The sequence below is a fragment of the Centruroides vittatus genome, unplaced genomic scaffold (assembly GCF_030686945.1).
Source record: "Centruroides vittatus isolate TY-2023 unplaced genomic scaffold, ASM3068694v2 contig_1427, whole genome shotgun sequence".
Lineage (NCBI taxonomy): Eukaryota > Metazoa > Arthropoda > Arachnida > Scorpiones > Buthidae > Centruroides > Centruroides vittatus.
This window is the reverse complement of record NW_027120893.1, coordinates 1,221,918-1,233,886: the sequence shown is the minus strand read 5'-3', so window position 1 is coordinate 1,233,886 and position 11,969 is coordinate 1,221,918. Positions and strand designations below refer to the sequence as shown.

At 33.2% G+C, this 11,969-nt stretch overlaps 2 protein-coding genes across 2 annotated transcripts; one reads left to right on the top strand and one right to left on the bottom strand.

The window, feature by feature from the left end:
• Positions 1-70: 70 nt before the first annotated feature.
• LOC136968298 (glutathione peroxidase 7-like) lies at positions 71-4,096 on the top strand. Its single transcript, XM_067262301.1, has 3 exons — positions 71-405; positions 2,807-3,071; positions 3,815-4,096. Exons 1-3 carry the CDS (start codon positions 271-273, stop codon positions 3,982-3,984), a joined length of 570 nt encoding a protein of 189 aa, XP_067118402.1. The 5' UTR covers positions 71-270; the 3' UTR covers positions 3,985-4,096.
• Positions 4,097-7,110: 3,014 nt separating this feature from the next.
• LOC136968305 (uncharacterized) lies at positions 7,111-7,872 on the bottom strand. The gene has a single exon (XM_067262311.1). It carries the CDS (start codon positions 7,870-7,872, stop codon positions 7,111-7,113), a length of 762 nt encoding a protein of 253 aa, XP_067118412.1.
• Between the last annotated feature and the right edge of the window lie 4,097 nt (positions 7,873-11,969).

The following is an 11,969-nucleotide window of genomic DNA, read 5'->3' as shown; positions in this document are numbered from 1 at the left end:
TTTCTATATTATATAATATATAATAATGATTTATTCTTCTTGTGAAATCGTTTATTAAAATCGTGGGAGGGGCCCTACGTAAACAGATGTTTTTACTAAGCTGGTTACGTTCGAACAGCAATTAATGACTTATTAATGAATGTTCTTGGTCTTTAACGTTGAATATTTTTAGATTGAAATATACAAATTCAAATTAACAAACTTGAAAATTTTATATAATGAATTTATAAGTTATTTATTAAAACTAAATTGTTTTATACACATTTAATTATGAGAAAGTTTCTCTCTTTTGTAATTCTCTTGTTTACATTGTGTAACTTTATCAATGCAGATGACAGATTTTATAAGTTATCAGCAATAGATACAAATGGTAATGAAGTTCAGTTTGAAGAGTTTAGAGGAAAGGTAATTTTCTAAATTACACCCTATTTCATTTTGTTTATATATTTACTGTTAATTTAATCACTGTATGCAGTAATTTGTCTTGTTTTCATCATAAAAAATTATTTCAACATTATATATTTACATCATTTTCTATTATGAAAACTTTTTATTACTTACCACATATAGTTGAGTAATATAAAAACAAAATATATATCGTATTAAACGTATCAAAAACATACGGAACGTATCGTTTGGAGCTCGAATCAAGCTCAATAGGTTTTTAATTGTATCAAGTATTTTTTAGTAATGCGAGTTTAATTACTATTTAACAGATGTAGAAGTTTCGATAGCCGTTTTTTTTTATATCAAAGTTGAGAATTATTTTGTAATTTAACATAAAAGCGTGTATGTGTCAGTGTGGCATGTGGCAGGCGACCCGGGGGCCGCCCGTCAAAGAGACGGACGGATGGTCTGTGCGATGCTTTGATTGCAAAGAACGTTGCGAGTGTGCGTGGTCGAATTCGGCATAAACGTGTACGAAAGGCCTCGACGAGAGCTAAGTTTGGATCGAGCGGCGTGGAAGCGGCTCGTTTGCTGCCAACCCGAAAGAGAAAAGGTGTGAAGTTATGTATGTATGTATGTATGTATGCAGTGCCATAACTAGGCAGGTGCAACAGGTGCACCTGCACAGGGCCCACTTGGAAGAGGGGTCAAAATGCATGTATTTGTTTTATTATTTCTTCAAATCTAAATGCGAATTCTTGCACAGGGTACAAGAATGGCTAGTTACGGCACTGTATGTATGTACAAGAAAGATTTTTAACATTTGGTATTAAATTATTTAAACTGATAAACTGGTTTAAGAAAAGCTACGTTATTTTGTAAGTACGGTATTTTCGTAAACCTACGTGTAATCGATATCCGGTAAGAAAAACTACGAGAAAGCAAACATTTTTGTCCGTGTTGAACCGGAATTGTCGGGCTAAGGTTGGTTAGGCCAAAGGTCTCGTTCGACAAAGATGAAAACATTTGCTTTCTTGTAGTTTTTTTTCTAGATATTGGTTACCGTATTTTACGGACTATAAGATGCACTTTTTTCTTCGAAAAATTGCCTCCAAAATTCAGGTGTGTCTTATAGTCTGTAGTGTCTTATAGGTATTTTTTAAAAAAATTGCTTAAAAATTAAGGTGCGTCTTATAGTCTGTAAAATACAATATATGTGCTTATTTACGTATGCCCAGTTTGAGTAGTTCAATTTAGAAGTATTTTCCTTGAGCGTTTTGATATTCATCTTTGAAAACATTCCAGTTATCTTTTCTTATGCTTTTTGTCTGTGTATATGTTTGTGATAATTAAGTTGGCTATCGTAATCAATCATTAAATAGAGACTAATCATACACCACATAAAGATTTATTAACTACATCAAACCCTTGTATGCATTTCGGCATTTATAATGGCCCTCGTCGGCCAATCTGAAATTTTTCTTAAAAACTTAACAATAGGTATATTGATACTTATTCTGTTGTTCACCTGTATTATTGAATTATTTTTTAACATTGTTAATGTTAATTGTTGGTAAAATAAGTTATAAACCTCCATAATGCCTATAAAATCCTGTTATATAAAAATTGCTCATTTTCATCACTTTTTGATCCAACTTGCTCTTCTTTTCATCATTTTTTGCATCCATATCTAAAAGATTCTCATCTCACTTTCTTCCTTTTTAATTCTTTTTTCACATCAATAAACTACATTCACTTTTTTATTCATAGGATATTCATAATAGTAATATTAATACAGTGGACCTTTGTTATAGCGCTGCTCACTATACTGCGCACTCGGTTATAGCGCGGGCAATGTTTGTGACACGATAAGCTCAAACACGTTTATACAGGTCCGTGTGGCATTAGTGAGTAGCGCATTTTATTGTTACTGCGTATTGAGTAATTGTGTATGTATTGAGTTCCTAAATGTATTTTGAGTAGTGTTTAATTATTGTATGCATGATGAGTAAAAGAAAAGCTTACAGTGTGAAAGAAAAGCTTGACATTATTGCTAGAGTAAAGAGGTGAACTGTGTTACACCGCGCCACTCGGTATAACATGGTTAACCTTATAATACGGGTGTTGTTTCCCACCCGACATGCATGTTATATCGGGGATCCACTGTATTGTGGTTATCCTATGAGATGGAAATCTTACTATGAAGTATCTCATAGGACATCCAGATGTTCTATCCCTCGCACCTCTTTAGTGGGTTTTTTTTTTTAATTAAGTATTTTATTAGCTGCATCTATTTATTATTTGTTACAGACAGAAATAAATAATAGCTTTGAAATAAACTTTTAATATTTTTAATTGTTCTTATGAATCAGTATTATTATATTAAGATTCAGAAAAGTATTTTTGTTTTTCATTTTAGGTAGTACTGATTGTTAATGTAGCAACTTACTGTGGATTTACCAAAGATCATTATACCGAATTAGTAAAATTGCAAAATATTTTAGGTTATAAGAAAAATTTAATAATTTTAGCCTTTCCTTGTAATCAATTTGGACAACAAGAGCCAGATTCAGATAAAGAAATTAATGAATTTGTACAAACTGTTTACAAAATCAATTTTCTTTTGTTTAAGAAAATTGATGTAATAGGAGAAAATATTCATCCAGTCTTTCAATTTTTATTTGGTAAGTGTAAATCTTAAAAAATCATTATAACAAAATTAAATAACTATTATTTAGGCCTATATTATTTTATTCCTTTGTACAGTATCATTTTGCAGTCCTTTTAAAAATCATTTTAAAAATGTACATAACAAAAGAACTTGTAAACAATTCTGTAATCATATATAGAAGATTTTTCTATGATAATTTTTATTATAAAATTACATCATCCTGTAATACTATATTAAAAATTGATTTTTATATAAAACTCAGCAAAGAATTTCTTGGAGTTAAATTTTGTTTTTTAACGTGTATAAATTCTTTCATATGAAGTTAAAGAAAAATAATATAATAATAATTAAAATGAAACTATAATTTACACTGAATAATTAATTAAACTATTATAACACTTAACTATATTTATTTCCATTCTTCATTTATTACAAGAAATAAAGGTTAATGTTACCTTAGGTAGCCAAGATGGCAGCTCGTCTCTAATTCCAGCAAGGAAACAGTGGGACGCACGTTCTAACCTAACCTATTCTAATAATTTGGTTGCTAATAATTATGGTAATTTATTAGAATAGGTTAGGTTAGAACGTGCGTCCCACTGTTTCCTTGCTGAAATTAGAGACGAGCTGCCATCTTGGCTACCTAAGGTAACATTAACCGAAATGAAATCTTTATAAAAGTTTTAATAAAAACAAAACTTTATAATTGATATTAATTTTCATATTAATTATTTATATTTATTTTTTCTATTTTAGAGGAATCTGGAAAACAACCAAACTGGAATTTCTGGAAATACTTAATTGATCATTCTGGAAATTTTCTAAATGCTTGGAGCCCTTTTACATCAGTATCAGCTATATTTGAGGATGTAAAATCAGCCGTCGAGAAAGCAGATCATCATGCAATACCCTTAAAGGAATTATAAATTCAAAATTTATGAACAATTTAAACTTAAATGTATAAAATATCTTTTGAGCTACTATACAGTATTTAATTATATATAACATTTACTTGAAACTCCTTACATTTATATCATAATTATAATACATATAATATGTAAAATAAAAATTTTTAAATAAATTTGAAAATTAGATTGTTATACATTGTAGCTTTCTTTGTTTAATTCTGTTATAATTAAATTGTTTTGAAGAATTAATTGATAGTTTTGAATTGAAAATAAAAAAAAACAAAGATTACACTAAGTCTTTATTTCAATTAATTTACATTAGAGAAAAGTTTTGTTACAAATTTATTTGCTAAATTCTGTAGTTTATTCTGTTACAGTATCGTAAGTGCGTGATGAATTAGTACACCTTGGTGCATGAAAGTAATAAGCAATTCACACCCGTGTAATGTAATCAGCTGTGAACATGTTTGCAGCAAAAAAACTGTAAGCAGCAGTTTCGTGACATGTATCACTGAGTATTTACAATGAGTACAAAAAGCATGATCTATCAGCATTTCAACAAGGAAAGATTATAGGAGCCAAACGGATAGGTCATTTCTGATGTGGCAAGTGCACTTGGGTTTTCAAGAACAATTGTGGCAAGTGTATGCCAGGTATGAATACCAGAAAGATCACTGCCAACCAGGACTTGTGGTCAGAAACATCTGTTATAATATCAAGAATTGCATTATCTACATTGCTCTTTGCACACCCTAAGACTGGACCACATTGCAATGCAGGTGCAGAAACCTGTCAGCAAGCAAACCATTGAATGCTCCTTGCATCACTGTAGGTTTGGGAGTTTAAGACATACATGTGGCCTTGTTGATTGATGTCCATCAAGAGAAATATCTTATGTGGACAAAGGAACACTGTTACTGGACACTTGAAGATTAATGAAAGGTTGCTTGATCCAATGAGTCATAACTATTTTGTGCTGATAGATATGTGTTTGGTGTCGTCTGGCATGGACCCATCTTACCAGGTAGTGATCACACAGGCAGGAGGATCAGTAATGGTGTAGGGTGTCTTCAGCTGGTGTTCATTGGCCCATTGGTACATTTAGATAGTGCTCTTAATAGTGAAAAGTACAGAAACATCCTCAGTGAACATTTGCACTCATTCATGTCAATTACCCATCTTGTTGGAGATGATTTCTTTCAACAGGATGATGTACTTCCACATTGATCTCAATTGGCCCAGTAGTAGTTGCAGAAACATTCTACAGAGTTTGTAACCTTGGATGGGCCCTCTAGATCTCCAGATTTAAACCATGTGGAGCATCTCTGTGACTGTGGAGCAAACTATTTGGGTTTTGGATCTTCCATCAGCTACTTATGCTGAATTGTGGAATCCATTCAGTATACATGGTTTGAAATACCTCCTGATTACTTTCAACATTTTGTGGACTACATGTCACATCATATAGAAATAATTATTTGGACAAAAGGCCCCCACATTATCAGTTAGGTGTACCAATTCACCTGGCACTTCAGTATATATTGGAAGAACAAAATAAATGTATGAAACCATAAATAATAATAAATCAATCAAAAATGATATTCTTACATTAATACAGACCCAGATTGAGAAAAAAATTAGTTAGCTCAAAGTAGTATTTTCTAAATCATTGTTTTTGCACAATACAAACTGTTAAGATTGATCATTTCGAACAAAGTTAAAGTTCTTTTTTAAAAGGAATTTTTTTCTTTGTTGATTGGTTTAGGTGTTTGATATTGCTGGAATAAGTGTAATTCTGAGATTGCAGATTTCTAGTTTATTTTTTAATTTTCTTGAGAACATCTTACTGCTGCCATAACTGGTGGAATTAGTGGATTAGATTTCTTTTTGGGGGAGGGATATGCTTAGGACCACATTGTAGGACTTAGTGGACTCATTCTGGTACTGTAACATCGGAGTAATTGTGATACTCACATAAATAACACCAACAAAACCTTCAAAAATATACCATTCCAGGTTTTGTTGGTGTTATTTACTAATATATAACCAGCCGTGGGAGGATTTAGTGATACTCACATTTTATTGGCATATACTTTTCCTTATGCTTGCTGGAATACTTGAGCCATTGCAGTGTTTTTGTTCATTTTATTTTTCATAAGTTTTATTTTATATGAGATGATATCACTGATCTTTGCTAGTTGTTCATATAATATTACTAGATCACACCATTCCACAAACTTAATGGGTTCTACAAACAAACTACTTCAAACAACCTTTACTCTGCAGTAAAATTAATTCTTTAATCTAACGTTTTCGGTTAGCTTTACTAACCCTCTTCAGGATTGCCAAAAAAAACCGTTATTTCGAAAAATACGTTCGAAAAGCTCTTTACAATTTAGAATGCTTTTAAACTTTCCAGCTGCGCAATCTCAGATCATTCTTTCACAGCTGCATATCGGCCGCTCTCCAAGAGGAAGGGATTCAATATGATTCTTTAAAATTAATGCTTTGCCCTTTTTCATTGTACTTGCCAATACACCACGCCTCCATATATTTAAGTTGCCTTATATTTGCCACTTTCTGTACAATTTTCGCATCGTCCCAGTTGATAGACACTTTGTCCGGATCCGCTATCGCATAGTTGGCTAACGCCGTAACTGGTTGCCTGCATCTTACATTTCTTTTATGTTCCTCTAACCTTACCGCCAGCGATCTCTTCATGGCCCCTATATAATACAGCTCCGTATTCCTCCTTTTATCCTGCACTGGTATTCTGTAAACCCCTGGAATTTTCATTCTGTCTATGGGCACTTTGTCGTTCCGTAGCAACTGAAATACAGTAGGGTTCCTCCTGTATGTTATTTTTTTATTCTTCTCTATTCCTATTCTTCTATATATGTTGCTTAATTGAGCTCTATACTCCATTATGGTAAATTCTCCCTTTTCTTTACTCTCGTTATTACCTTTCTCTATTTCTTGCATCAACCGTTTTATTTTGCTACTCTTTATTCCTATACTTTCTGCTATTTTCTTGATGTATTCTACCTCCCTTCTTGTGTCTTGCATCCTGCTACAATGCGTGTACGCTCTTCTAAGCAGTGCTCTGAAGGTTGCCAACTTGTAGTTCGTCGGGTCATGGGAAGTTCATGGTATCATCTCTGGAATGTACGATGGTTTACGATACACTTTAGTAGCTATTTTTCCTTCTTCCTCCACTTTTATATCTATGTCCAGGAAATGTATTTTTCTATGGCTCTGCTGTTCTATTTCTAGCTCCAGCCCGAAGATATTGTTATTTATATCTCGACTAAATTTTTCCACATCTGGCTTCTCATTCCATATAATACATACATCATCTACATATCTTGCATACAGCAATATTTTTCCTTTATATTTGTGCAATTTGCTACTTTCCAGAGATCTTACTACTAATTTGCATAATAACCCTGACACAGGGCTACCCATTGGCACGCCCCTATGTTGCTTGTATGTAGTATCTTCAAACTCGAAGAATGACGAAAAAGTGGCTAAGTGCACCAATTCTAATATTTGCCTTCTTACTTTTGCTGCATTTTCTACCTTTTCTAACAAAAAATCTCTCAAGTGACCAAAACATGGCTCCAACTTTACCGATGGGTACATTGCCTTAAAATCGAACACTGTCATGTAGCTTTTTTCGCTTAATTTCAATTGCTTTAACTTCTGTATTACCTCTACTGCCTGCGTTATGCTATACTGATGTGCAGGCATGTTTATCATAATAAATTCTTTGAGCTTCTTTTCTAGCAATATCGTAGAAGCAGAGCACTTATCTACCACCGGCCTTATGCTTTTTCCCGGTTTATGGGTCTTCGCAAACCCAAATAGTCTTGGAACGGCCGGGGAGGATACGATAATCTTTGTCATTCACAGCTGCTTAGCCAAAGCTGTCTTACTAAACCGTTTTACTCTTGCTTGCATCTAGTCTACAATCTTTGGGTGCGTTACCTTGCATTGAGTGTCCTTTATGTAATCTGCTAGCAGTTCTTTATACATGCCCTTCTTCATAATTACCATGTTTTTAGACTTGTCCACCCTTGTTAGCACTACATCATTATCATTCATCCATTTTTTACTTTCTCTTATATCCTTCCATGTCTTGTCCTGAGTTTTTCTTTTACATTCACTGTTAATTTTAAAAACCATTCTCCATCTGAACGCTTCTTTTTTGAGCTCACTGAGCCCTTCCAACGCCTGCTCAGCATCGGGGATAATTCTTTCATATCTGAGCTTAGGGCGCGGAACGTATTTGGGACCCCACTTACAAGCCTCCTTTAAGCATCTTGGTGGATTAATGTTGTCCCAGCAAGTTAATGTGGACCTGGTTTGCGCTTTCGTATATCGTTGCTGCTGTTTTTTTAACCATGCCATTTTCTTCTCGTATCTAATCCTCAACCTCCCTGCTACCTGATACGTAAGATTTATCACTCTGCTATTCACGTCTGCGAGCAATTCTGGGTCTATATCATGCAGCTGGTTCTCTAATTCTATTAATTCTTTCAGCAATACATACTTTCTCCGGTGTGTATTTCGAATCATCTTTCTTAAGCACAATACCTTTAGCCTTGGGAGTAGCGAGTAGCATCCTTCCGGTAGCCGTATTCACCAAATTGACATAGGTACTACATCGTACTTTTTGCATTCTAATAAGAAATTAAGTTTGGCATCGTTCTTACAAAGTGGCAAATATAAGGCAACTTAAATGTACGGAGGCGTGGTGTATTGGCAAGTACAATAAAAAGGGCAAAGCATTAATTTTAAAGAATCATATCGAATCCCTTCCGCTTGGAGAGCGGCCGATATGCAGCTGTGAAAGAATGATCTGAGATTGCGCAGCCATAAAGTTTAAAAGCATTCTAAATTGTAAAGAGCTTTTCGAACGTATTTTTCGAAATAACGGTTTTTTTTGGCAATCCTGAAGAGGGTTAGTAAAGCTAACCGAAAACGTTAAATTAAAGAATTAATTTTACTGCAGAGTAAAGGTTGTTTGAAGTAGTTTGTTTGTAGTAATGCAGTGTACAGTACATAGTAATTAATGGGTTCTACTATCCACTATCAATGATACTTGCAGAGTTAATTATGAGAAATATTGAATTTAGAGTTTTTTCTGTGCCTTTAGTGATGCAGTAGTACTTCTATATTAGATATATAAATGATATACTATTAACTTGGGATGGAACTGATTTCAAACTTTTGCAACTTATACAGCAATTATCCCAGATATACACTTCAATCTTACTGTAGACAAAGGAAAAGACAGCATCAGTTTCCTAGATCTCCTAATACAAAAAACATCTGAAGGAATTTGTTTCAGTGTATATCAAGTTTAATCTATGTCCTCACCTTATTCTGGCCACTTCATTCAAACCACCTGGCTACATAAATAATGCCATAGCTGCATATATTTGTAGAGCCTACATATTACCGTCATCACTACATTGGTACAAAAAGAGTTAAAATTTATTAATATGGCAATGTGTAGGGGAGGATACATCTATGCTAAATTTAAGTGCAATTTTGATGGTGGGAAGGGATTTTCACACATGGATATGTGCAAAAATCCCTCTTCCCACCATCAAAATTAGAAATAATAAAAAAGGATCACATTTATATAAGCCCTTCCATCCTGTATCTTGGGTCTGTGTCCTTATGCATTACTAGAAGGTTTCAAAAATCATGATTTAACCTTCCAATAAAACCACAGCTACCCTTACACAGAATACTACATAATGACAGGCAAGAACAAATTAACTATGTTAGAAAAATCAGGCATATATGTAATTCCTTTACAACACCAAAACAATGATGAAAAAGTGATATATATCACGGCCACAAGTAGAAAATTGCAAAGCAGAAAATTAGAACATCAAGATGACATTTGTAAAAATAAAATTTTCACAGATCTATCTAGAAAGGTTCTCAATCATTACTTTACACCCCTGTGGAATGAATCTTCTGTGAGGGTATAGAAAGTATAAATGAGTCGACATGAAGAACTTTAGTGATATCTTCGAGCGTGTTTGATAGAGCAGATGCTTAGAAGGGAGAATCCATTTATCTCAATAGGGACTAGACAAAGACAGCTATCCAAATTAACAAGATAACCCTTTAATTTTCCTTGGAACATACAATACATCCAAGGAAACACACAGGAACGTACGGAGCCTAACAATCCAATCTATTGAATAGCGTTAACACGCAATTCTCCTGACAAATATGTTACAGAATTCCCGTAACATGCAGACATAGAACGTACTGACAATGAGTTTAAAGTGTACCTCTTCTTTTACTTCTCGTCAGACAGGAAATGATTTGAAAACGAAATCTTCTCGCCAACCTGGTTGCACAGTCTTTACTTTCTCACTTCCCGACTAATTCCACACACCACCACTACTTCGGTTCTCCTTCTTCATCCTCTCTCTATTTCCATTCTAACTTCTCCCTGATACATACCCTCCAATAAATCTCCCACCCTCGATTACACACCCAGATTCACACAACTCTCCACTGAGTGGGACCCACCAAGTGGCGAAGGGGGACAGGAAAAGACGTAAGGCACACTTCCATCCTCCTACAATGTGAGAACTGCGACTACTTATTCATCTGGGAAACATTATTAAATTGAGAAATAGAGCCGTGTAATAGGCCCACTCGAGCTCCCAAAAATATGGATTTCACTATTGAATAATTTAAAAAATTAAATCACAGTTGCCAATAATTTTCAATTATAATTTGACCATTAATAAAAACATAAGTTTAATAGCACACTATTTAAATTTAACATGAAAATCAAAAAATAAACCTAGATATCACCGCAATCTCAGAAATATCCTTGTCCCAGCGATATCAAACACCGAAGCCAATCAACAAAGAATGTAATGCAGTGAAGCAATTCCTTTTAAAAAAGAACTTTACTTTGTTCAAAATGATCAATATTAATAGTTTGCATTGTGCAAACATGATGATATTCTTACATTAATTATAGGCAATAAAATTGTTTAAATCATAGTATCTCCAGAAATTGTTATTCATAAGAATGTGATAAATTTAATAAACATATATCATCAACGTACATTAGATCAGTATTATTCTCTACTCTATTAATTTTGGTCTATATCAGGTTATTGTGTGGCCTACGTAAAATTTGTAAGAATATCTTACAAGTAATAATACAACTATATTTATTTATTTAATGTCATCTGTTAGTTTTAACTCAATTTATGTGAAGATTGCATTAAAGATGTATGTATATAGTTGATCGGAGCCTCCTGCCCCTAATCTTTCCATATCTGGTCTCGAGACTTCAACTTCATTCTCGAGATTAAGGAAGCGCAGACAGACTGACAACAGTGGGAAATTATAGGTCTATAATTTTTTCAAATTGCAGCCCAATAAGAATCATCATCAAACTAGAAGTTTATTAGTTATAATGCTATTGTAAAGTGTAAAAAATACTTTAGTATTTAGTATGGTAGTTTGTTAGGAGTTTATTATAAATATTGTAAACCAATTGTCAGAGTTCTTGTCTGTGCTTTAAAACCCTTAAAAAAGAGGGTTTTAAAGCATAGACTAACTGAAAAGAGGTTATAATTTAAAAAGAATTAAATTAGGTCTTTTAGTTGTCTATTTTAAAAATTAATACACGACAAAAAAGTTGAAAAACCACAATTACAAATTGGCATGCTAAACCCTTAATAAAAATTATTAATCTATATTTTATTAATTTATAAAATCATAATAATAAAGGGTAAAAAATTTTAAAAATTAAATTGAAAATTTATTGATTACAAAAAAAAAAACTATAAGAAATGTATTGAACAGGGAAAGCATTAACCTTAATTGCAGGAGAAATATAGTATTGCTTCTGAATGTTATCTCTAAAGATAACATTCAGAAGCAATACTTACTGTAAAACCATAAATCACACAATGGTGTGATTTATGGTTTTACAGTAAGTTGATCTC

Coding starts and splice junctions, on each gene's coding strand:
- LOC136968298 (XM_067262301.1), top strand. CDS start 271: ATGAGAAAGTTTCTCTCTTTTGTAATTCTCTTGTTTACATTGTGTAAC. Junction 406..2,806: donor TTGAAGAGTTTAGAGGAAAG/GTAATTTTCTAA, acceptor TTTTCATTTTAG/GTAGTACTGATTGTTAATGT. Junction 3,072..3,814: donor AGTCTTTCAATTTTTATTTG/GTAAGTGTAAAT, acceptor TTTCTATTTTAG/AGGAATCTGGAAAACAACCA.
- LOC136968305 (XM_067262311.1), bottom strand. CDS start 7,872: ATGACAAAGATTATCGTATCCTCCCCGGCCGTTCCAAGACTATTTGGG.